Genomic DNA, 27,767 nt, shown 5'->3' with positions numbered 1-27,767 from the left:
ACTTTTCTAGTTCATTTTTGGGGGTCCTCTTTTCAGTCTATAGGTCTTTATTTTGGTTCTCTTCTTGTATTGTATTATTATTATTATTCTTATTAAAACGTAATTTTTTTTCAATATATGACTTTTTATTAACAAATAACGGACATCAGCAATATTTTCATGTACTTCGTTCTGATAAATATATATATATATATAATAGGTATCTATTATAGTTTTTGTTTTGTACTCGTACCTCTGCCGCCGATAACGGGAAAATAAATTGTATAGTTACACACATCACAATCGCAAAGTTCGCCGATTATGTTTCCTTCCCAGAAACCGACTGAGGGAATTTTCTTTAGTCCTATTACAGCAAGAAAATATTTGCTCATTTATTTCTGAACTCATTATCAAAGCTCGACTTTGTAATTATAAATGTATTATGAATTTCTTCAAAAATAAAATGATACGCTTTTCGCTAATTGATATTTGAAAACAGAAGTATATGTACCTACGTATTATTATTGAAACTAATAGTCAAAACTATCGCAATTAAGAATAATAATATAAATAGGTTTTTTTTTTAATTGACCAGTTACTTAGCCGAAGGTACGGCTTAATTATATTTAATTAAAAACTATAAACAAAATCTCTAAGACGAATTGTATATTTTCTAGCTACCAGCGCCGCTAAAGCACCTATAAATTCAGGAATAAATTATGTTACAAAATTTCATAAGACACGTACGTGAATTTATATTTGTGTGTGTGTGTGTGTGTGTGTGTGTGTGCGTGTGTGTGTGTGTGAGAGAGAGTGTGAGTGTATGCAATTGTGAACGTATCTTTGGGTATATATAAATGTTTGTCTAATTGAATGCACACTTCTTATTGCAGAATCTATATATATATCTATAGAATCTATGGTTTTGATAGATATATCCAAATATATCTAGTCATTTCCAAAAAATCTACAAATACTGAAAAAACTTTTTTTTTACGATGTATGATTAGAATCACTGAGTCAGTTAATATATTAAAGTTTAAATCTTTTTTAAGCCTGAAATTATTTGCTGTTACTAATCTAAAAAAATACCTTCGCTAAACAAAATTGAAATATACAATAAATTTCCCATGCAATGCATAGTTGCATAGTTTATTAATAATAGCACTTTTCTCATTCAATTATTCGACGTAATAAGCAATACTTATATAATATTAAAGGATTAATTCATCTCGAACCACTGGTAGTTCCACTAGGGATCATAATACAACATTATGGATGATAATGGAACTAGCATTGGTTCAAGATGAATTAATCCATTAGGGATCAATTCATGGCAATTGAAGTAGTCGTTTGTAATATAAAACAAAATATAAGCTCTTTGTAATCTTACCGTGACATCATTAACGATAACATTATTTCGATAGGCTACATATAAACTTGGCTCCTCCGTTCGATTCCTGTGAAATCTTTAATTTCGATGCAAAGCGGCGTATCAAAAAGAAATGAATTAGTAATTCCTGTAACACGAAGCGATAACCAGCGTATACGTTTCGCGAATTGATTACGTAATATAATTGGCGCCGTGTCGCCGCTATTGAGTGACCAGCGATAATATAGGTATTCTGTGGACTCCGTGGCCCATATCTGACCGTACTAGGCCCGGCTGACCCGGACGCGATATCGATAACTCCGTCTGTTGAACGCGTGACAACACTGTTTATGTTTATAGTAGGACTCGTGCGCAGTTCCGGACCTTATATTATCTGTATAAAACAAGCAAAGTTTTATAGATATCGTGTACTCGCAGGTGTAAATCGATAAAAAAACAACATTATATATGAAATAAATTGCAACGAATGTAATGATTTACGGATTTTAATATTCGTTTGGAGATATAACTTTTTAATGGTTACTGTCTGTATAAATATGTACATGGAATTGAGTGGAATCACACTTTTTTCGGCGCGTAGTCAACGTATCAGTGTACCAGTGTGAACTAAGAGACAATGCACCAGCAGTCTCACATGCGATAGCGATCAGATCGCTTATGAATGAAGTTGTGGAGCGATTGCAGAATAGATACGGCTTAAGCAATGGATTATAAATGATAGCTCGGTCTCACTGAACACGCCATCCAAAACGTCATATTACTAAGATTTATAAGTACTCTATATAAATGAAAGATATATTTTATTCGTGGAATAAGAATTGAATTATTGAAAACAATACATAAAAAGAAATATATTTGGACGTTCATGGAATTAGTTTTTGAATTTTTTGGACTCCACATGACATTATATATTTAAAAAAAGACGTAACACAATTAATCGGTTTTTTTTTTAAATATTCGTTATAACGAAACGTAACATATACATAATATTCTATTATATTCGAATTTATTCTGTAACTGGAGTTATTCGCATTCTCGCGTTGATTTTATCAATTCGATCTTAACCTTGTACGATCTGAACGAACACCAACATTATACAGTACACTCTTAGTTCAAACATACATTTCGTTTGTACTTCGACTTTCCCTCAATCAAGTCTAAGGATGATAAATTAATATTTAATACTTACTTCATACATGGATACATTTGCGTTATAACTTTAAAACGTAACGCAAAATCGTAACGCAAAAATGAATTGTTTTTTAGCTCCGTAACGTAATCCCCGATTAAATTTGCAAAAACATAAATAAATTTCTATATATTAATTATATACACAGAAGATTATTATTTTCTATTGAGGGCATACAAACACAACATTAGATTTTTTTTTATTCAAGCAATGAGACAATTGAAAAAAAAACAACATTTTCAATGATGTACGTTTTTGTTTAACACGACAATTAATTAAACGAAGTTACTGAAATGAATATTGCACCATTTGAACGATTTTATAGAATATTTTCACCGTCAGATAAAACATAATTATTTCGACTATATATTTGATCTAGTATTTATTTAAAAACCACATAAATAAATTAATTTTTAAAATGCCACAGATAGAACTATCAATGGAAGTGACGTGACTTGAATCAAACTTTCCAATATAAATTAAAAAAAAATTAAAGCAGTTAAAGTAATTAAGACGCTCCATAACTCTATATAACACATCTGTAGAAATCTTTTTCTATTCTATATTGGATAAAGATTTTGAATTAATGTATTCTAATGTTATAAATGCGTAAGAAACTCTGTCCGTCTGTTGCTCTCTTGAACCTCAAGCAAGGACATAGACATTTTTTATGCCTATCACTCGACGATCAACTCCTAAAACGCGAGGAAAGACGCAGGTGACAACTAGTATGAAATAGTTTACACTTACTTATTGAATTTTCAAAAGTCTACCACTGAAATGTATTTAACGTTTCAAATATATAATATTTTTATTGTGATAGAGCATTTATTGTACTTATTATATTTTAAATATCGTTTTAGGATGAACATCCTATCTAATATTATAAGCTCAAAAGTCAGTTTGTTTGTTACGCTTTTACGCCTTGACTACTCAACCGATCATTATTAAAACTTGCATAAATGCTATCAGGAGTAAAGAGGGTAATTAAAAACTACCTCCATAACCAATACCCCCCCCCCCAACTCCTTACACGCAAAGGAAGTATATTCACATCATCATATGAAAATATTAAATATTATATTTAAAAAAAAATTGAATTTTTTTTGTTCGTTCACAATTAATTTTATACATTGATTCTATATCAAGTTCCAGTTATCAATGTTACTAAGGACAAAATGTAAGGCTTAAACGTTTTGTAAATTTCTAAGTATTTATATAAATAACGTTATTAATATTAACGTTTTCCTATTACGAAAATATATTTGATTAATAACTCATCCAATATTTCGCTTCGTAACTTTGTGCGTCGTTATTGCTGACAATTTGCTTGAGATGTTGTATATGTTGATAATGTTATATACCTCGAATAACCTATTACAATATACTTATCTATATAACATGTATGTATCAATGGTTAGACGAATCAAATCCTATTTAAAAATTCCTCAAACATTTTCCACTCAATAAATACGGGTAGAATATTTGTGGTGGTTGTTTATGAATGAATACATATTTGTTTTTACGAATTATAATATAAATATATAAACAGTATATAGGGATTATACTTTCGGGACGTCAATGGTTCAGTCTCAGATTATGCATTTACCGTTTTGTTAATACGTCAAAAACTCTGTCACATTTATTATTAAATATTGGTATATAAAGTAACATTCATCGTTGCGATTTGCTTGAGTTTTATATTCGCTTTGGTTGCTTCACTAAAACGCTCCGAGTATTCCATCTGCATTTTGTTTTATAAAGTGACGGTATATAAGCACTATAATAATAATAAGTAGTATAATACTGGAAGAATTTATCTAAGGGATTAGCTCTAAACTATATTTAAAGGTCATTTCAACGTTACAAGCTCTTTATCTAGATTTACCAAAGAAGTGATTTTGGTGACAGGGTAATGGATTAGAACGATTATAATATACCGCTCATAATTGTTTCCTACATATAGCAGAACGGATAAAATATATAAAGGCTCATAATATGTGTGAAAATAAAATTATTTCACGGAAACAATTAATTAAAGTATAATATGTCCTAATGTTCGAAGACATATTACGTTTGAATTTTCGACGTCACAACTTGTACTTATGTATTTACCTTTTACATTAATTGACTTCATTATAGTTATTAACAGTGGTCAGTGACACAATTCACAATAATGACACAGTTACCGTGCGGGTGGTCGGTACCGAGAAAACATAAAAGTAGCAATTTTGACCCTAGACTTGTCAAAAAAATGAGTGTTCGCGTGATCCGCAGGAGTTTGATCGTATTAATCCGTCAGGCATCGCGCATGCGCACAGGCCGTGACGTCACGCGAGCTTCCGACGGGAATATAATTTTAATTTAGCTACAAAATTACATTTGCCTCGAGATAAGTTCCGTACAAGCGACAATCATCCGTATTACAAAGAAACAATCTCTTTCTTCTTGAAATGCAACAGCAAATCCGTTGTCGGGAATGTTTATTGACGACACGGTCTGATAGAGTGAATGATCTCAAACTTACGTCGAAGAGTTATTGTTATCAGATTTAAAGTGATACTCAGTTTACTTACTTATTTACATTGATATAATAAAAACATAACAATTATCAGTACTGTATCAACTTTCACAGCGCGACCTTGACGTTTCCTACGGTGAATAGCTGAATTCCATAGAAGAAATATCAAAATTTTATCCATAAACAAGTCAGATAGATGTAGCTGATAAGACGCCGCGGGAGTAGGCAATAAAGATACGGTACTGATAGTAATTAAACTTTATCTTTATACGAAAGAACTGACAATAAATAAAATTAGTTCCTATTATGATATTAGGTACATTGAATCTAATTGGTTACTTGTATAAACTCTGGTAGGCTTGACTCAATATACAATGACTATGAAGTCGGCAACTTCTGTTAATAAAAACTTATTGTTTAAATAAATAAAAAAGTATAAATCCGTTTGAAAAGTTTAACATTTTATCAAGTGTAATAAATATAGTGGTATTTGTAATTAAATAAAATAATCGTCCGTCAATCATAAGTCTCGCAACTTTGTCTGTTACATACAATTAATCATTGTTTTTCTCTCCATCGGATTCATATTTCACATTTTTATAGTAGGATTCTTCATAGTAGTACCGAAGACGGTACGAGCGTCGGTTACGGAGGCTTACCTATTCCTCAAATCAAGTCTCACACATATAATGTCTAAACAGACTATTAAAGAGAAATTAATCTCTTTTACCGAGTCTTCGCTGATTTTCACTTTAATTAATTGAAATTCATGAGAGAATTCTTATTTAAATTGTATGATTTGTGAGACGGTTAAGCAATGCTCCTCATTGTCTAATTCTCACCTCTAAAACAAAAGCGTCCGTATATTTTTGGAGCATGACAGCACCTACAACAATAATATACTCAAAATTATGGTATTTCGCACACGCATAACATAATACAATGAGTGGGACCATAAACAGAGCTCCGCTTGACGCCGACCCTGTCGGACTCCACTTACGACGACTAAATGGACCCAGTTATAGATAACTACTCATAAATCTATCTCTAGAAAAAAAACTAAATCATCACACGACTATATACACGCTTTTATATTTATTATACCTTATATTATGTATTAACATAATGAAATAAAAATATCAATTAATTTATCTTTTAAGCTTATATTAATTTGATGTCATACTTATGTCTAAGTTTTTGGAATAATATGTTTTATTAGTTTAAGTAAGATTGTTTATAATAATTAATATATTGAATCGATTCGTCAGCTCAGTAACGATCATAGCTTTTTCCAACGAATTCCCGCGTGACACGTTCCCACATTCGCCCGCTTTTATTTAATATTATACGCTATTTTAACAATTCGTTGTATTCTAATCTAGTTTAAAACACTTTAAAACAATAACAGATAAACTCGAGAGAGTGTAATATATTATTTAATTTATGAATTATTCGTATATATCTAACAAACGATTTATTAGAAAATAAATATGAATTATTATTTGACATATAAGTGTAATAATTTCATTTTATTAAGTGGTTCGAAAAATCTTCGATCGGTATCAATAAATGCACAATACAAAAAAAGGGATAATTTTATAAGATGATATATCTTTTAATAAACTGCCGTGATAATCAAAAGATACAGCAGGTGAAAAATAGAACTTGATTTAATTGAAATTCATATATTTAGCTGTCCGATGTCCGATGTCGGTCTCCGAACTCGGCCGAACCAATCAAAAGTGCCGATACTTCGGCTGAGAGCTGCCATAAACCCATTCTAATATACGCGTATTCGTTGCGTTGAAGACTTTTATGAGCAATTTAACAAGTGTCTCGTAGCTAGGGACGGATTTGATTTATGCCCACATAACGTATGTTTACGATGTCCGTTTATTGTTTCTTGTATTTCACCGCTCTAGGAGCTGATAATGTTATTTGAGAGGTAAAGGACGCCGAGATAAAGACAGACGATGGCCTACGAACGTTTTTTATACAATCATAGAATACATTATCATTTTTTCCTGTTCTAGCTACGGTACACTCATATGGTAGCTACTTCCATTAAAAATTGTAATGGTAAACTTTGACGTTTCAACTGACTATAAGCATTTCTAGTTAGTTTTATGTATGTGTGTACATGAACAATAATTATTTCATGGTTTTAAATAATTTGCTCAAATTCTACGAAATATTAAAATAGATTATGATTTCAGAAATTTGTAAAACATAAAAAGTGTATCAGTGTATATATATATATATATATATATATATATATATATATAAAACAATATGTTCATTTATTAGCACACCGACTCTTAATAACGGTAACATTAGCGCAATATTTATAAAAATGTTGTAAGTTTTATAACAACAAATGTTAATTTCATGATTTAAGCAATAAACTTTTGGTAGACACATTTAATTCGTCCATAATTAAATAATTAAAGTCATTGCCGTTTTCAAAACCGTTATGATCATTAAACGCACATACCATTAAATATACTGTATTATAATTAATATATGCGTTACTTAGAAATTGCATACACTTTATAAATAAAATATTTCAAAATAAGTACATGTCAAAATATATTTGAATGCCCAAAACCTTCAACATTTTTTTTAATACATTTTATTATTTTTATGTTCTTGATAACCAAGTGATCATGTCCCTGTAGAAGCTTAACCATATACAATAGAGTATACGTTCGAATTTCTACGGTTCAATCCTATTATTACAAATTTGGATAACATTTTCGGTTTCCGGATAAGAATACTGTTCCACACCCCTGTACTTAGGGGATTTACGTAATTAGGAAAAACAAAACTTCGTTTTAGTTCCGGATGCATTCAGCCCAGATGTATATCGACTGATGTCTCTACAAGGTGATAGAACCTTGCCCATCAGCGCCGCAAACAGTTTTAAGCCATTCGATGCTGCCACATTGGCTGTTTTGTTTTGCACTAGATAACTCTAGCTTCATCAAACTCTCTCCAGGACCATATAAAAATAGTTGTAAAAGTTCGGAATGAATTATCAGACAGCTAAATGCAATAACATCGACAACACCTCCGATAAATAATTGATTAATTCCTCTATGTAATTATAACAAGGAGAGAATTTACATTTATAACATTTTTTATACATTTGTTTGCGTCGTTACATAATATAATTACAGTGTCAAGGTAAATAAAGTGAAATAATTAAACACAATTCATCATCTTTAGGTTAAATCAATGATTTAAATTCGATGTCATTCGTACGTCAATTTGGCTAAGTGTCGAGTATAGGCTGAGATGGCACGTCAAATTACATTTGAATTAATCCATTGCACACGCACTATTAATTAACACAGTAAACCTAAGCGAATCAAAACAGTTAAACGGAATTTATATTTTGCTTAAAATGAGAATTATAACTACTATTAGTACCAATGAGGTTTTTTATTCAATACTAGCTACTCGCCCGGGCTTCTTTATAGATATAATATAAGATTTTTTTTCAGTAGACATTACATCTTAATTTAGATGTATCCTTTTATAATGTTTACAAAGTTACGTTAAGAATTATTTACGTATCAGTATTAATATAAGTCAAATTATGTTAGTGATAAGTTTATTCATCAATACAAACTAAAAGAGAACTGGTTACTGAGTCTAATCCATTAGATACCTTTGTGGGAACTGATATCTCTCTACGCAAATATTTTATAATATTTTTGTCATATTCAACATGAAAGCACTCGCCGCGTTTTTCTCTCAGACTATTTTAACATAATTAATTACCTATGATAAAAAATTTAAAACACATAAAAACGAATCCAGTCGATGACGAACGATTATTTATTTAATTTTGTGAAAGTTTTACGTCAAATTGTTAATAGTTTATGTGTAAATACCTAAAAATGTTCCTTTTTGAATATATAATGTGTTGATATTAATACGGACCGGTCAATTCGATATGGACGATACAGGTGCAGAACTCTAATTAATTATACCTTGGTAATTGCTTATTTATTCATCATTCATAGCTTATTTAGTATCTGGGATATGTACTACATGTACAGGAATATGAAATTAACCACTGTCACATCAATAGTCCACATTTAAAGCAGACGAAACTACAACGGCACCGCACGTCTTATATAACAATGTTATATATTTAAATTCTCCGAAACGGGTAAACATCTCATGGTGTAAGTTTTATGTATATAACTTTAAAAGATTTAGTTAGATATGGCTGAATATTCAGCATTAGCATTGTATCTGAATGCAGAAAATAGACTACGCGTCGTTTATTGCTTATAAATGAATTAGACACGACAAAGTTATAATACATTCGTTGATAGTTAGCTAAATGATGTATTGCATACGAATTGTATTTATATATAATAAAGATAGTTTATTTAGGTATAACTTAACTAGCGATCTTAAATTATTGTATATGTCACAGGCAACTAACTGAATTAGACATTCAATTAACAGCCTAGACATTTTATTAAATGACGCCGCTTAATTTGCGATCTGAACGGCGTTCAGCCAATTCATCTTCCGTATATAGGATTAGCATTAAATTCGTCTAAAAATAGACATATACATATTAAAATTTAAATAAAATAATTTATAAAATTGCCTCAAGCCAATGTAGATTTTTAATTTTCAGAAGAGTCAAAAGTAATGTATCCCATTCTATGAACGGAAGATGTATTACCTGAATATAATCCACGTCTGACGCCGACCGATTGAATGACGCCGTTTAGTTAAATGACTAGGCTGTTCATTAAAAAGCTAATTAAACCAGTTGGCTGAGATATATATATCGAGTGAGTGTAATTACACGTGACTTCATAATATAATTATTTATATTATTGTAACTTTACAAGACACGGATTTGGAACTCTGTTAGTTTCTGAGCCGGATTGTTACTGAGAATTTTAACCTAGGATACTGGAATCTTATGTATTTTAAGTTAGTCTTAACATCTAGTAAATGATAAGAAATCATAAAACATACACCTATTCATTAGTATGGAAGCTTTACTCAAATCTATCGTATACTTCATATGTTTTATATAAACATATAATTATATTAAGTTGATCTGAGTTTATCTGCAAGTCCGATATAATTATATCTATATCACTATACGTCGATAATCAATTTATTTAGGACTCTAAGAAGCAAATCAATATAGCATATTGAATAATATATAAATTACGTATATGTATCGGCCATCGAGCCGAGATGGCCCAGTGGTTAGAACGCGTGCATCTTAACCGATGATTTCGGGTTCAAACCCAGGAAAGCACCACTGAATTTCATGGGCTTAATTTGTGTTTATAATTCATCTTGCGATCGACGGTGAAGGAAAACATCGTGAGGAAACCTGCATGTGTCTAATTTCAACTAAATTCTGCCACATGTGTATTTCACCTAACCCCGTTGGAGCAGCGTGGTGGAATATGCTCCATACCTTCTCCTCAAAGGGAGAGGAGACCTTAGTCCAGCAGCGGGAAATTTACTATCTGCTAATGTAATGTATGACGTATGTATATATTATTCCGATTCTGAAACCGCGGGACACAACTTGTGATGTTATAAATACAATAAAATTTCTTTGAATATTTTCCAAATGCATAGCAGGTACTAAAATTGATGATTTGTTTGTATATAATTAATTATACAAACATCAAGTCGGAAAGTGTTGAAAGCAACTTTATCAATTTATAAAAGCATTAATATTATTTGTATAATCTATATTAATTTATTCGAAGCATTTGCTCTTATTCTCTTTTCGGGATAATCTTAAGAAATCAATAAAGCGAAACGCACAGAATATTATACCTGTTAGAGATACAATAAGTTCCGAAATCTTTGTAATCGGAGGAACTCTAGTCGGGTAATATTTACGTAGCAATTTTATTTTAATAGAGACGGGCCGTTTATATTAAATATAATAAAATGAATTTACTGTCCGCCGGTATTTTTTTAAGAATATATATTTGCTACTTAACTAATAATTTCTTGTTGGTTCAAGTTATAAGCTAGATGAAACAAGAATTATAAAGAGTTAAATTAAACATCCAAAATACATATTTATAATGCTATAAAATGTGTAAAGACTAAGATTTTTAACTAAGTATAAAAAATTTTTGCAAAATAATGTGTAGTACTTGAAAAAAAAAGATTAACCGTCGTTCGTATTTGTTACTTACATTTAAATGTGACTATTTTGAATCATCGTCTTAAGTTACGAACCCACTAATGTAGTTTTAATTTTATATAATATATAAAACTTAGTATTAAATTAAATTTCCAGCAGTTTCTTAAGGACAGTTCTTCAAACAATTGTCGGAACTAGTTTTCATTTAAGATTGAATTTACTAGTCTAGATACTAGAATCTAGCGACCGCTCGCTCTCATCACTTGTTTCCGCGGGCCCGACGTCCCGTAGAGATGTCATTGAGATGCGTACGTGCCCGACGTCCTAGTGATAACACGGAGTGAATTGTGACCGGGGTGGGCTGTAAAACGTTCATCAGATACCACCTCAGATGGGTGACGGCCCACGTGACGTATATGGGTGCCTAAACCTAGACGCGCATTAGGTATCCCTTACACAAAACTAACTTCATAAAACTATTCTCTATAAAATTCTGTGAATTTAATCCTTGTGAATCTTGGACTGGAAATAAATTTATAAAATTACTAAACCTTTTATTATGTAACGAGATAAGCTTACGATCTCATTGAATAAATGTTTATTTAACGAGTATAGAAATATTATATTAATTTTAAATAAAATAATACAACTGCGATGTTATACAGATCGTTGAAGCTCTATTTGTTTTGAGTATTTCCTAGTATTGTAAAATAACTCTGGGAATACCGAACACGTTTAATTCATTATATCAAAAACTATTTATATTTAACGTATTATATAAAATTAAATACTTCATTTTTTGTTAAAATAAAATGAATATTCATATTTATTTAAAATATTAAGGTGGAGTTTTAGTGCACCTTTTCTATGCGAAACGTTTAAGTAAAAAGTGTCTGGTGCAAAAAAAATCACTAATAGTAATAATATATTATTTCATACGATATCAAACCGCTAAACATATCAGAATATGGAGAACAATCATAACTTAGATGTTTTGATGTAAATAGGATGTACTTGGAGGTATACCAACTAAATTTTGTATAATAACTTTGAGGAGCTTACATCTAAAGATATATATCTTTATATCTAAGCTCCTCAAAGTTTTGTACATTTTATTCTTTACACCGTAGTCCATCTCATAGTTTTAACAGTTATTGGTATTTAAATAGATATTTAGTTAGCAAACAACAAATATCATACGAAACGAACAAATAAGGAAATAATAGTTTCTGAACCATAATATCTGTTAACATCATTTTTCGTTATGTTTTTCCTGTAGGATCCCGTTACATATCCAAACAGTAATTCAATGTAACTCTGACAATTTTATTAAAATTATTCGAAAGCCTTAAGAAGTAATTATGTTATTAACTGACCTGATGTAGTCATTTTTACAGAATATATTACTATCCCGCGCATAGCACCTCTGTTCTGAGTCGAGAGGCATCTTGCATTCGCAGCATCTCAAGCACGGAGTGTGCCAGCGTCGTTCAAGAGCAAGAAGGTAATATCTGTCTGTTATCCTAGCGCCGCAACCTGCGCATGCGTCTTCTGGAGGCGGTGGCGGAGGTTCATCTGGTGGTTCCCTCTTGCGACACGAAGTGCAATCGCGAGGGGAACCCGGTGACGCTGCGGGCGCGACTGGCGACAACTCTGCTCCTGCCTCGTACGCCGAAGATAGGTACCGCTCACTCTGTTGCTGAAACAATATTCTTTATTGAGATTTTAGCCGTTGATCGATACCACCTCTAAATTCACTTACGCAGTAGGTGATCTTTAAAAGTAATGACGAGCTTGGGATTTAAAAAGGCATTGTGTACAGAGAGAAATATAAAATTAACACAAAATTGACTTAGCTCCTTTTCTCTTGAACAAGAATAGTTGAATTTAAGTCATTACAAAGTTACGACGAGTACGAGAACAATTAATTAAACAATAAAATAATAAAATTGCCACAAGATAACTTCTGGATCCTTGCCGGATTTAAGCCTGTGACTCACCAAGCGCTTTCTGCTGGGGCATCACGGTTTTCATTACAATAAAATACACTAAATATAATAACAAATATAATATAAAAGAAGACCGTTCAATATATACTGTAATATACTGTATTTTAAATTGTGTAATTGGTAATATGATATGTTTATTTTTATAAATACCTAAATTCTATACATAGTTCAGAAATTTATTTTTAACTGGTCAACGTACTTATTAAACTCTCTGATACAAAATCATTTGTAAAATTCGGTGTTAATCCACTAAATTTAATGAGTATCAACTTAGTGTAGAAATTTTATACTAAACGTTCATACGAAAGAGACTTTTAGTTTTTATATATTTATAAACATATAATTAAAATTTATTATCTAAAGAATTTGAAGAATATGTGTTTTTGCAACGCGCAGTTCAAACAACATAGTCGAATTTTACGTCTCGATATTACAAGAATTATTAAGAAGTTTTTGTGCCTAGATGAAACCAATGAAACTACCCACTCATCATTCATATTCCGGCTGAAGGCTGAGTGAGCCAGTGTAAATAATAACAAGGAACTTAATATCGCAGTTCCTGGCGCAGCATTGGTTATGTAAGAAATGGTTAAAATAGACCACCTTAAGTTTCACAGAGTCCATTCATCCAAATACTATTTTATTTAAAAGAAAAAAATATTCAAATATCGAAAACTAGCTACCGGCCTCGGCTACACGCGAGTACAAAAAGGTTCTATATACAACTTTTATATTGATGTACAAACGTATAACGGTTTGGAATGTTGAATTTCTCTGCTTTTCTTTACTATAATATGCATGTAATGTACGTGAGCCGAGATGGCCCAGTGGTTAGAACGCGTGCATCTTAACCGATAATTTCGGATTCAAACCCAGGCAGGCACCACTGAATTTTCATGTGCTTAATTTGTGTTTATAATTCATCTCTTGCTCGGCGGTGAAGGAAAACATCGTGAGGAAACCTGCATGTGTCTAATTTCAACGAAATTCTGCCACATATGTATTCAGCCAACCCGCATTGTAGCAGTGTGGTGGAATATACTCCAAACCTTCTCCTCAAAGGGAGAGGAGGCCTTTAGCTTTTAAATATACGTATATACCTTCCTCTTTAATCACTCTGTTTATTGACGAAGATCGCATTAAAATCGGTTGCATAGTTTAAAAGATCTAAGCGTACAGACGGCAAGCGTCTGTTTTATACTAAGTAGAAATATAAAAAATTAAATTGAGAGATTGGATTTCTTATCTAGTTTATAGTGACTATCGGTTCCCGATTGGAAACAGAAAGAGAAATTATTATTTGTTGCTAAGAATACTTTAATTACGCACGGTTGATTAAAAATATTATCAGCGTTTAGCTTCAATTTAGTTCTATAAATGTACAAACCCATTAGCTGTACTGGAATTAGTTCTGACTTAAATTTATATAATTTATATTATGATATAGCATATTTTGTTCATAAAATATTATTCGTATAAATATTTTATTGCTCACCGTGTTTCTCAAATTATTTCGCCTTCCCAACTAGCCAGCGATTCGTTTCGTTTATGATCTTCAAAGTATATTTTAAAATTACTATTAGTTAAAATTACAGTTTTTAAATAGGATTTTTTTTATATTGAAAATGCAATGTACATTTTACAAAAATAATTATCATATTTGAGATAAGAATTAATACGACGCTACAAAAGAAATCAAGTCGTTAATTTTTTTTTTCTATCATTTTAAACATAAAGTAGTTACTAGGACTTATCTTATACTATAGTAGATGCAAATTGCCTTAATATTTTTTAAATGTACAAGTTTTTAATTTCCTTTTCAATTACGATTATATTTATTATTTTAAATATATACCTTAATATTATAAAAAATATACAGATTAGTGATAAACTAAAGTCAATTATAAGCTATGTTATATGTGAAAGTTCCTTTGGTTCAGTATTTTTTGTGTATTACGCTTAAAATGAAAAATAAACATAATAAGGTGATACTTCTCAAATTTAATGGCTTAATATAATAATTGAAATTGAGATCAATATACAGACTCCGGAAGTAGTTTATTAATACAGCTAATTTAATATTTTTTTTCGCGGCCGTCTAACTTTTTTATTATCACACTGAAAAAAATCGAGAAATTAATAACAATAAAATCTCAAAAGAGTTCAGCATCATAAAATTCGGATATATCTCATCAGAATAACTTTGATTAACATAATTATTATTATTACTTACATGAATTTTAATTGAATGAGCAATAACTAATAATGGGTCTCAAAAACGCTGTGCTCCGCCGCGCTTGACGGCGCGAAAATTACACCCAATTTAATTCAATTACCAAATCCCCCAAAAGCTTAATACCTTTTGAAAGAACATAATTTTTTATCGCAAAATAACGGATTAAAAAACGTTAAACAATAAATTTATAGCTTATAAATCGTTCTTTAGTTAAATATTCTTCAATGATTTACAAATAAACTAATAGAGAACATCATTTATAATAAACATTGAATATCGTACAATATCTTTAAAGTATATTTTAAAATTACTTTCAGTTAAAATTACAGTTTTTAAAAAGTAATTTTTGCAATGCAATGCAATGTACATTTTACAGAAATCATATTTGATTTTATTTTCACCTAGAACAGATAATCGAAGTATTTATTCGTATAAAAGATAAATAAATAATTTAAAAACAAAATCTGACTTTACAAAAGTCAAATTAAAGAAGTATGTTTTTTTTTCAAATGTCCATACGTTACGTGTGTGATATGTTGGACCTGTTTATAGACCTAAAACGGAAAGCACGACTTGAAATATTCGAGCCTAGAGGCCATTACTTACGCAATTACTTGCCGACGGAAAACAAACATCCTCCCGTACAAACTCTACCTCTCATTGGCTTATTAACTTAACAACAATTGTCGTTTTAATTGTTTTATATTTGACAATATTTCTAGTAATCCAATCGTTAATCATTTTGTTACTTAATATTATGTACCAACAGCCCTTACCTCGCTTTCCACGGATTATATAAATTTTAGTAATGCTAAAGAATAATTATAGGTAAACTATATATTATTGGCTACAACAAAATTCATCAGTATTACATTTAATATCTAGTAATCGCTCCAGCGCGTCCAGCGTGATTGAGTAACAACCACACAAATATTTCTGTATTTTCGCATCAAAATATCAGGAATTAAGTTTTTGTTATTGAAAAATAATCCGTCTTCATTTATAAATAAATATGAATTCAATGAAAATGTATCATAATTATATTTTTACCAACACATTCGAAATTTAAATAAACTCATCGAAATATGTCCGCCACAAATCATAAATATACATATTTGAAATTCTACGTTTGGTTCTTCAAAACGTAAACCTGATATGGTTTACTAAATGTAACTATCAATGTATTTGCATTTACGAATCAAGTTCTCGATGAGGATTATAATTTATCTGGACATTTAAAATAACGATACTTAATTTAAGTTCTGTATATAATAAAAGTTTTTTTTCATTATGTTATCGATTCACGACAACAGCTACTAGACTCATGGACTAGCCTTATGCGTACTAGGTATAATCCTGCACAAGTTTATGCGTAAACACACCTGTACCCTCTAATCTCGCGTTATCATAATTCGTACAATGGGGTGGCAATCCAATTAGGAAGAGATGAGTCAGGACCTAAGACTATATGACGAGCTTACATTCAATAGCTCAGGTGAGTCACTCTGAACATTGGAAATCTGTTAATGACAATTCCTAAACAAACCAAAAAACTTTACATTTCAAAATCGGCCCAATAGCCTTAAAACTTATAATATAATTGTGTAATAAATTAATTAATATAATATGGCTTTTTAAAAATAATTTATTTTACCTAGTTTAGCTATATTTTCATCTGATAATGTTAAACAAACAGTTGCATATGATAAATAAATTCTCAAAACGTCGATAAACATCTGGAATATCCACAAAGGTTATAACCATGTGTTAAAATGTAGATATGTACTGTTAATTCATGTACTACTACTTATGAACATTCTTTAACTTTAATAATATAAAAACTTTTTAGTAAGCAAACTGATATGTAAACTTTTTAGTATATATATTAACTTAATCGCTCACAATTTAGATACGTTTGTATCTCTTTTTTTTTTTAGTTTATAGCATTTGTTATTGCGGTTTTAGCCCATATAATTCCGTCCACTATTATAATATGTTGCGAAAAAAGTCAAATGACATTTGAAATAACTAAAACCTTTATTAAACGACTTTTTATACTAACTGTTTATGTAAAATATTCTAGGTATCATTCCTAAAAACATAAAAATAACTACAAACGGAGAATAAAACAAGGTGGACTAATTGTTTTATACATTTCAAAAATTTCTCTAAAATATTTTTACAGTTAAATTATCTGTGGTAAGTTGTACAGTTTTGACGCTTTATTTAGCAAACGTTTAGTACTTAAATAAAACGAACTGCCGCTCTCTATGCTACGACGGGTTGTACGCCTAATGCAACGTGTTATTACTGTATATATTTTAACAAGTATACAAATATATGCCCTTATCTTGTATTATCGAACATTAACAATATAAAAATAATAATAACTAAACAATATTAAATAACTTGTATGTACGTAAACTATTAAACATCGCATGTAAATAGCAGATATTCAAATTGAGTTTTTAATAAAGAAATATTATTCAATCGACCTCCACCTCAATTAAAAAAAAATATATATATATTGAGTTCAGCGATATATCAATTTCCTAAATATGCTCTTTAGAAGAATAAGAAATTTTCTGCATCAAAATAAATAACAACGATCACGATAAATATAAAGATTAATGTGGTAATAAAATAAAATAATCAACTAATTTCCTCCGACTTATTCCTGAAACCTTTCAAACGATTTCAACTTACTTCAGTTTTACAGGCTACATAACAGTACCACAAAATCAGTTATCACTTAACCTGATTTTATCATAAACGAATACAATCACAGAGCACTAAACACTCGTTTCTTTTAGTTTAATTTAAATTTCTTGGAATTATATATTTTATTATTAAAAACGTCAATAAATAAGACTAATGTCTGTAATTAAGAACTTAAACGTGTCGTTTGTGATTTATTTATGCGTATAATAAATAAAACTTAAATAAATAAATAACGTTGGCGTGTGTATGAATTCAAGTCGTGTTAACAAAGCCGTCGGCAAAAGGTTAATTATCTACCCACCAACGATAAAAAAACTTAGGACCAAATTGAATTCTTATGTCTTAAGGTTTTTCAAATTTTATTATACCTACATTTGGTATTCAGTTTTATCGACGCTACTTGCTAAAAAGTTAATGGCATATTTTGCAACGATATAATACATACATCAAAACATTAATTTGCATTTACGTCCTTACAAGAAGTTAAGACTAAAGTTTTTTTTTTTTACGTACTTATAAAAAATATCTACACGGAAAGTAAATAAATATTATGATGTTGTGTTGATACTTAACGCCTACGAGCTTATGGGGATTATTTTTATTAATAAGTGCTAATGTATAACATAAAAATTCTAAGGTACTGTAAAATATTTAAATAATACGCAAAGGAAAAAAGATTATTATAATAAAATAAATAGTTAGTAGTTCTTCGCGTAAATAATGTTTTCAAACTTAAAGCTTCAAAAGATTTCAACGATATCCTTTGATACTTTAAGTTATTTCAAGATTTGATTTTAAGTCCAAGATTTTTTTGATGGTATTCAGTTTTATAGGTTTAACACAATTGTACATATCTTTAATTATATCTTGCCTTATTTTATTACATTAAATACATTTAGTCATTACCGTATATATATATATATATATAGTTACGTATGTATATGTTGTTTCCGTTTAAATATTTATATTTAATTAAAAAATATAAAATATTAATTACAAATTACATTCCGTCATTTATTAATCAATCTTTTAAATATATATTCTTAATAGGTCCCAAAGATTATGGTTGTTCTTGTTAACTTAAATTTATATAATAATAAAATATTTATCTTATTTATAAAAACATAATCCAAAAAAGTTTTAAAAACTATACTGAAAGTTAGTTTTGACAGTTAAAAAGTTTTTAAAGTATCAACTTCTTACCCAGTGCATCGCCCCCCTCTCTTCGTATACTCCCATTTGGGGGTCAATTTTTCCGTTTTCTATTTTCGAACGTATGGGCCTCTGCCCCACTACACTCTACACTCACACGCGGAGCATAACGTGCGCGGCGCGTCGCGTCCGGCGAGCGACTGTGGCAGCTCTACCGCGAGAACTCGAACTCGATGAACTCTCCGCACCCTCGAGGAGGAGGCTCGACTCCGCCCCCTGTGCCGCCTCCCGGTCGATGCGGACACGAGCCGACTTTTTTTTCATAAAAGTTGTTATTGAATTTTTGACGCAACTTTTTTTGCAAATTTGTAACGAATTGCGCTCAAGTGCCTCTCTTGAAATAGTTTTAGTGCGATCGATCGAACATTCGTGATGTAGGTATATTGATTATGATTTTGAAGATTTTTACTGAATTTTTGAACACTTAATTTACTGCAGACTAAAAGTTTAATATAAAAAAGTATATCTAATGTATAATGTATACACAATATATCTACATAGGTGTTAAACCTAATGTTAAAAAAAATGTGCTAATGTTACCTAACGACTCAGTTAATATTACAGCAGGAATTATTAAGTTATATTCAAATACAATTTGTAGAACCTAACTTTTCCAAGTAAAGTTTCGGTACAGTAAAATATAGAAACTTATATAAATGTCACATTCACTAATGTAAAAAGTGACTCAAGTTAGTTTTATATACAACGTTCGCAGCTTTTCTTCAGTAGACAATACAAACCGCTATGTCCCTGCATTTTAAACCTTGTAATATCTTCGCAAATATTTATTTAAATTACATGCTGTAAAGAGCCTTATTGATCTTTATTAAATGCACAATGTATTTAAGGAACCTAATAAGGAAAAAGATTAATGCCATATTGCTTAAAATCACATCGTAAATACGCCATCGCGGACTTTTTTGTAAAATTATATTATACCTACATAAAAACCTTCCCCTTGAATCACTATCTATTAATAAAACCGCATCAAAAACCGTTGCGTAATCTTAATGTTCTAAACAAACACAGGGGACAGACGGTGGAAAACGACTTTGTTTTATACTATGTAGTATAAAATTATACCTACTATAAAAATAAATAAAATACCGATTAAATATTAAATATCTTCAAAGTTCATTTGTTTACATTGATTTCTCTAAATATACTTACTGCTCTAGATATTAAAAATGAACACTTCATAAATTCACCCGCTACTACCTTGTATTCCTTCACAGGGTAAGGGGAGAGTGGGGTTACTGATCCTATGTAAAGAAGTATGTCTTTTTTTCCTCACTTTTCCAAATCTACTAAGACAAGATCTCCATAATTCTGCTTCCACGCTTTGTGTCCTTAAGACGGGGCTGACGATACGATATCATCATAGCATCCATACCGATTATAGAAAACGATTTACCCTCTGTCGGAAATACTAATATCATAATTAAGTATAACACTATTTCAAATACCTTTAAACTAAATTTACATATACATACTAATTTACTTGAACATCGAAAACTCTCGTATCTTACGTTTATTTATTAAAAATAGATTAATTGATATATAACTAATTGTTGCCTGCGGCTTCGTTCACGTTTTAATGGTTAGTCGTCATGTGTTAGGTTTATAAAAGTAAAAGCTTGCTTCATACCAAAATTCATCAAATACGGTTCATTGGTTTGGCCGTGAAAAGGTAACAGACATACGGACAGACCGAGAGAGTTACTTTCTAATTTATAATATTGGACATAAAATATTCATATTATAGAACGAATAAAGAAACATTTATTAATTTGTTCAAATAAATGCTTACATTAAACAAATGAATAAATTAAACATTATATTTAAAAAAAAATACCAAACACGTGCAAAAATAGTCAGATACCGTCCAAAAATTTTATATACTATTATAAGGAAATATTATGTTCATTAGAAATAGCGCAATTAAATCAAACCAAACCGAAGCTTTCATCACCCCTCGGCTCTTTTCTCCCCACGCTCTCCTCAAGCAGCTAGAGACTATCTCACAATGGTTCCGATTCTTTATATTAGAAAAAGGATGAAATGTAAACGAATAATGTAGAGCATCTTTACGTAAGCTTTTTAGTTTAATGAAAAATGTTACTAGGTTGTACTTACTGTTGAGATATTTGTTCAATAATGTTGTTTCATAAATGAAACGAATGAATTAAAAAAAATATTGGTATTTATTTATTATTATTATTATTTTTATTTTTAAATTTTTTTTCAACATGATAGACGCGAACATGAACTTTTACCTGAAAGAAAATATAAGGCATCAATCAACATAAGTAATATCTTAAAATCATTGTTAACTTAATAGCCCTAAAGTGCATGGAACTTACGGTCCAAACATATAGAAAGAGAATATTCGATAAGAATAACTATAAGCGAACTCCATCATAAATTTTTATCACGTAACCTTTTTTACTTTAAAGTTATTTAATTTACTTATTATTTACACTTTTAAGTATAAGAATCACGATTAAAATTTTAAATATTCTAATGTTAGTAATTAAAAATAACTCAGGGAAAATATTTTATTATAGTCAGATAGCATTTATATGATAGCTTTTAACTCTCCTAACACTGGAATTCTCAAAAATACTCATTGAGTATTTAAGAAAAGTCAATTAGCGACCGTACGAAAGTTAAAATAAAAGTACAGCGTAAAGAGCGCTCAGAGCTTTTTTACCGCTTTGCATCACGCTGTTCAAACGAGCGCTTTAATAAACACTTTGTGCCATTGCGTTGCTCGATACGGACGCGCGATGGATTCAACAGAAATTGCATCAATAGGTATTTCTTCTGTAAGAATACCAAAAAGTCAACAAAAGATAGCTTAACGTGAAAAATGAACGATTTTCGAGAGGCCATATTGTGACGCTGTATTAAACATTAAAACCAAGTCTTGTAGATTTTTTAATCAATTTTGAATAACATTTTAAACATAGACGAGCTACTAGCCCCCGCTGGAAATAAATTAAGAATGATAACGTACATCATTTTTTAATAAACACGTACGCACCTGTCGATAAAGCAGTCCGAACTGAGCAGTAAGAACAGTCGATTCAGAGCTTTATAAAGCGCTCGTTTGATCGTATATGTACATTTATCTATGTGGTATAGATTGGAGACTTTACTCTCGGAGCTTAAAATAGAGCGTAGACCGGTGAAAAAACTCTCAGCATAAGTTCTATTCAAATCTTTAAAAAAAACGCGCGTTTACACATTAAGTATGCGCTCGTGCGAACGGTGCATTAGACGTTATGGTCTTTGAGCGTAATTACGTCGGTTGACGTTATTAATAAAAATACATACACGATAAAGTGTGAGACGATCCAAGGGTATCGTTTGTTGTCATTCATCGTACTATTAATATAAAAAATAAAAGTAGAAAAGTATTATATGTAGTTGTAATTAATTACGAGTATTATATTCAAAAAATCTAATAATGATAACGCACAACAAATAATAAACAATTAGGAAATCGTACTAGTTCAATTTATTCAATGTACAGCCAGAGTAAGAAAATCTTCGTCAGTTTTCAAATTCATTCCTTTATCAAGTCGTAAACTCTTAGTACCTTTTGAAACTAAAGCACTAAACAGACAACTCCATATAAAATTAAACTAACATAGTATGATAACTTGGTTCAAAATAGCGTAACATCTTTGGACTACGTATAGTGTTATATCAAGATGAAACCTTTTTAATGGCCTAATTAGTCATTACAAGATTTAAATTAGATATTATATCTTCTACTGTATTGTCAAAATCTGTCAGTATCATGTATTTTCTTGTAATATCTTGCAATTTTACAACAATTAGAATAAAAACTTGTAATATTATTCGGCCGTTATTTTAAGTGACGGTTAATGTAATGACGTGACATGTGATGAGTGGTTCCATCGGCACCGGGAAGTGGTGGTGATTCCTTGGCCTGTAAAAGCGGCGGATATAAACCCTATCGAAAATCTATGGAGTTTGATGGTGCAGCGGTAAATAAATAATAACGACAGAACCAAAGCAGCTGTCTTAGAACATTACCGAAGTGTTTGGGAGAGCTTCAGAGGAACACAGGACATAAGCTCTCGCCTTGTTGGATCGATGAGACAGCGACTACAAGCTGTGATTGATATGAATGGCGGATATACTCGTTTTTAATAATAAAATACATAAGATTTATTTCAATGAAAATAAGATTTATTTAAATTTAAATTTTCTTAAAGTTATTTTAAAGTCTTAGAAAATTTAATCAGGAAAAAACCTACAAAACTAACTAGACAAGAAAAGTGTTTTCTCCATTAATTGTATATGTTTCTTAAAAAATAAATGATCATTCTCCAAAATCACAACTCTAACGTCCACGCACCAATTGTCTGCTGTAAAACAGCAGACAATTGGTCCAGGAGATTTAAAGAACACTTTCGACATAACTTTAATAAAATTATTGATTTTAAAATTCAACTTAGCTTAGCACATTTTAAAATACACAAATAAGTGCAGAAACAACTCAATCGGACACGAGCGGAGTGAAATCAACGGCAGGATCTTTGCTTTTGCGCGCACGGGTTTGTATCACTGCTAACATCTTTCTCCGAACTGCTAATGAGAATTTTTTGACACAAAAACTTAACAACTTTTCGTTCAGGTCCGACCCTATATTAAAGTCCAAGACCTTGGAATCATCCTTATAACCTAAACACAGGGCCACAAAGGTAACATTGAGCCCTCTACAAGATTTTGCTCAGGAATGTATGGGGAAAAATATGGCATGGCTTAAGCACGACAACTAGGTATACTAAGGTCGTATTTACATATATTTGTGTTGTTATGAATAGTGTACATATACGTTTCACACATATGCACTCACACAGATATTTCAGGCATCTTTAAACTCTTGGTGCGCTCTAGAACCCAGCAAATACGACCGAACAGTAAAGCTAAAAGAACTTAATCGATGCTAATTCATTGATTATTATCGATAGAAAATATGACCTGGCATAATTTAATTTAAAACTCCAATAATACCCATATTAAGCTTGTACCCATAATAAGTGACTGTTAAAATATTTTCTTATGATTTAGATTTATATATTTTCCAAAATTAAAATAACATGATGACAATTTCTGTATTCGACCACTATTCTTTAATTCTTTTCTTATCAACAACACAGAATACACAAACGAATACACTAAAAAAATAACAATTATACAAGGAAATTAATATTTACCGTCCCAAACATGGAATCGTTTTCTAGTAGTACTGTAGGGATAGAATGCTTGATCAGTTCCACTAAAATTCTCCGAGTGAGGAAGCAACCATTTATGTACGTAACAACAGCTCATGAGGCAATACTTAGCGCAGTCCTCACATGGCACCTGATCTGTTTTGTAATGCAACCAGCCGAACCACTCTGCGGTCACCTGTTTGAAAGGATGCCCTAGATCATCTACAATAATATTATAGAGCTTGAAGAGTTTAGTTGTTTTTTCGAACGCGCTAATGTCAGATTCAACAGAGATTTGATAAAACTTATTAAGATCGATAGATATTTTTTTGAGAAATTTTACATAAGTATTATAAAATAAAGTTCTCCCGCCGCGCCTCTATGCGATTAACTCAAAAACTACCAAACTGAATTTCATACGGCCTTCACTAATGGACGGAGTGATTCACGAGGAAAATTTAGGTGTATAATTATTTAAAGGAATACCTTTAAATAATTATACACCATATTTCAGTCAATTTACACAATAGTGATAAATTGACTGAAATATGATGGCGATGGTTGAAATTGACAGAAAAAAAATAATCGTAGCACATAATTTAGGTTAAATTTTCACGATGTTTTATTTGATTGACTCCATCTATTGTAGACGTTATCATATCTCATCGTATCTCAAATATTGCATTGTATAAGTAAATAGCTTATAACGCCAACTAAAGTACCTACTTTTAAAGGGAAACATGAAAACACAACGCAGATACAGCCATGATATTTAGGTACGTCGTCTGATAAACTAAAGCGGTCGTACATCGTTTAACTTACAACGTATTATTTAACTTTAAAAATTATGTCTTACTCTTAATTTATTGGACTAACCCTATTAAAAACTTTTACAAATGCCATAATATTTGGAAATAAAATATAATACAGACTTGTACGTAGCCTGCACAGCTTGACGTGAACGTTCAACGCGTACTTATATATACTTAATTTTCTTTTAAAATTTTCGACCTGAGATGACCTATGTAACCTAAGCGAGAACCATTGAGTTTTAACGCGCAAATATTGGTATTAATAATTATTAACGTTAACCGTTCCTACTTCAACTATATCTTACAAGAATAGCTCTGATTAATCGTAACTGAGGGCAATTCTAATTAATTATATCGGTTACGATTACGATTTTACTTTGATCGAACCGCAAATGCATCGTTGTATTATTGTTTATTCTACTAAGAATAGAAAATAGGATGAACGACAACGATAAAGTTTAGATCGATTGTGACGGTGTCAATTTTCGGGGTGAAATTCTGACACAATTATGTTTTAATGGGAGAGAAACTTTAACTTTACTTCTAGTCCGAATCGGCTTCGATGAGCAAATAGAAATATTACATGAAGCGGAATATTTAATTTCTCAAAGTTCTAATCGCAAGATTAGGAAGTCCAATTTCAAAAAAGCGTTTTGCAATAGTTAACCCTTTCATTGAGCAAGGTTAACTACTATAATTATATAACTTCACGCTCGAACCTATTGGACATTTTTTTAAATATAAAATATTACGTAATGGTAAGTGGTTACCACCCCCCACAGACACAGATGACGAAATAAATTTTAACCGTTCCTTGCATCTCACTGTAATTACACTGGCTCACTCACCCTTCAATCGGAACACAACAAAACAAAATATTGCTGCTTGGCGGTAGAATATATGATGAGGGGGTACCTGACGACCCTACTACTAGCCGGGCTTGCAATCTCACAAGCCCTGCCACAAAGTAATCGAGTTGGTTATTTGTAAAGCAGTACAGCTGTATCTAGCAAATTTATCATGAACGTTGGTAAAAAATTAATCATTCTGACTACATAGGACGTCAAACACTTACCTGACTAGCATCGTAGTCCCACTTTACATTAGGGTTATACTCGACCCAGCGACTACGCCCGAGCATGTAGTTTGGGTTCTCATAATATTTATTTCCGTAACTATCATATCCTACGAACTTGCCGTCCTGTTAAAATAATGAAACCCTTTTATTGGCTGAACTTTAATGAAATGTTAATACGCTTAAAATTATTTTTAATATGCTTAACGTAAATCATTATAAAGTAGAAAATACAATATTTTAATGTGAAATAGTTTGTAATATTGCTCTATATTCGCTTACGGAATTAATTGATGATTGAAAAGGAACTGGGTCAGGATTTCATCCAATTACGTAATATTGAGTTTTATAAACATGTCATATTAAGTAAAATATGATAATATACATTATTGCCATTTAATGTTTCTTCTAGTATGCAAAAAATATACAAGTAACCTACTTTTAGGGTATCTGTCCGCCACAATTTGAAAATTGAGTTAATTGGACCGCCATTTTTAAATATAATTTTTACTAGACGAGCCCATTTATCAAGCGCTAAAAGTTTTATTATCATATCACCCTGTTGGAATGAAAACTACTATGTTATATCTTGTATAAAATTAAACCGTAATATTTACTTTGAAACTAATAATTTTTATATTGGTATAACTATTTGACATATGTTTTTTTTTATATATTTAGTAGTTTACATATTGAAAGTGATTGGTTGAAAATTGTTTTACTTAATTTAAAACAGTTCGTACTAGCAATTTTATAATTAAAAATAATAAATCATCCTCTAAATATAATCATACATACAATTATAAGGATATACTAATAAATTGTTCTATGATGTTTGTTCGAAATACTCTTTACCACCTAAAACAAGGTTTAAAATTCCTTAGTGTTCCATCCTTAATTCGTATTAGTCGCCCATTAGTCGAAATACGACCGTAATTAATTCCTAATAAAATATTAGATGCGTTGATTCGAAAGATACATAGGAAAAATAGGGCTCAACTGGACGCTACTTTGTCACTACTACAATAAAAAAAAAACAAATGTAAAAAACAATTTCATACTTTTTCATCTTTGACATAACGTGTTTTCATCGGCAAACTATGAATGTTTCATATTAAATATTATGTAGATGAACGTGTCGTTGTGGATGTGATGTTTCATTTTTATGTATTTCTAAAGCATATTTTATAAAAATATTTACGAAAACT

At 30.6% G+C, this 27,767-nt stretch overlaps 2 protein-coding genes across 3 annotated transcripts in view; both read right to left on the bottom strand.

Annotated features, from left to right (window-relative positions):
• Positions 1-19,563, bottom strand: part of LOC125075972 (protein apterous-like) — a 53,997-nt gene extending 34,434 nt beyond the window's left edge. For both annotated transcript variants that reach the window (XM_047687863.1, XM_047687864.1), the window contains exons 1-2: positions 19,412-19,563; positions 12,619-12,941 (exon numbers count right to left, since the gene is read on the bottom strand). In XM_047687863.1, the coding sequence (XP_047543819.1) occupies positions 12,619-12,941; positions 19,412-19,447 (359 nt within the window). In that variant the 5' untranslated portion in view covers positions 19,448-19,563. The remainder of the gene's footprint in view (positions 1-12,618; positions 12,942-19,411) is intronic.
• A 2,072-nt stretch (positions 19,564-21,635) lies between these two features.
• On the bottom strand, positions 21,636-27,177 carry LOC125076058 (probable NADH dehydrogenase [ubiquinone] 1 alpha subcomplex subunit 12). The gene is made up of 4 exons (XM_047687997.1): positions 26,999-27,177; positions 26,560-26,685; positions 24,676-24,868; positions 21,636-21,696 (listed from the first exon to the last, which is right to left on the bottom strand). The coding sequence occupies exons 1-4, from the start codon at positions 27,110-27,112 to the stop codon at positions 21,665-21,667; spliced, it is 465 nt and encodes a 154-aa protein (XP_047543953.1). The 5' UTR covers positions 27,113-27,177; the 3' UTR covers positions 21,636-21,664.
• Positions 27,178-27,767: the final 590 nt, after the last annotated feature.

This window comes from Vanessa atalanta, chromosome Z (genome assembly GCF_905147765.1).
Source record: "Vanessa atalanta chromosome Z, ilVanAtal1.2, whole genome shotgun sequence".
Lineage (NCBI taxonomy): Eukaryota > Metazoa > Arthropoda > Insecta > Lepidoptera > Nymphalidae > Vanessa > Vanessa atalanta.
This window is presented reverse-complemented; position numbering and strand designations above follow the sequence as displayed.

What these genes read in the sequence shown, in the direction of transcription:
- LOC125076058 (XM_047687997.1), bottom strand. Translation starts at nt 27,112, where the DNA reads ATGATAATAAAACTTTTAGCGCTTGATAAATGGGCTCGTCTAGTAAAA. An exon ending in GGCGGACAGATACCCTAAAA is followed by an intron (nt 26,686 to 26,998) that starts GTAGGTTACTTG and finishes TTATTTTAACAG; the next exon opens with GACGGCAAGTTCGTAGGATA. An exon ending in ACGATTCCATGTTTGGGACG is followed by an intron (nt 21,697 to 24,675) that starts GTAAATATTAAT and finishes ATTTTCTTTCAG; the next exon opens with GTAAAAGTTCATGTTCGCGT.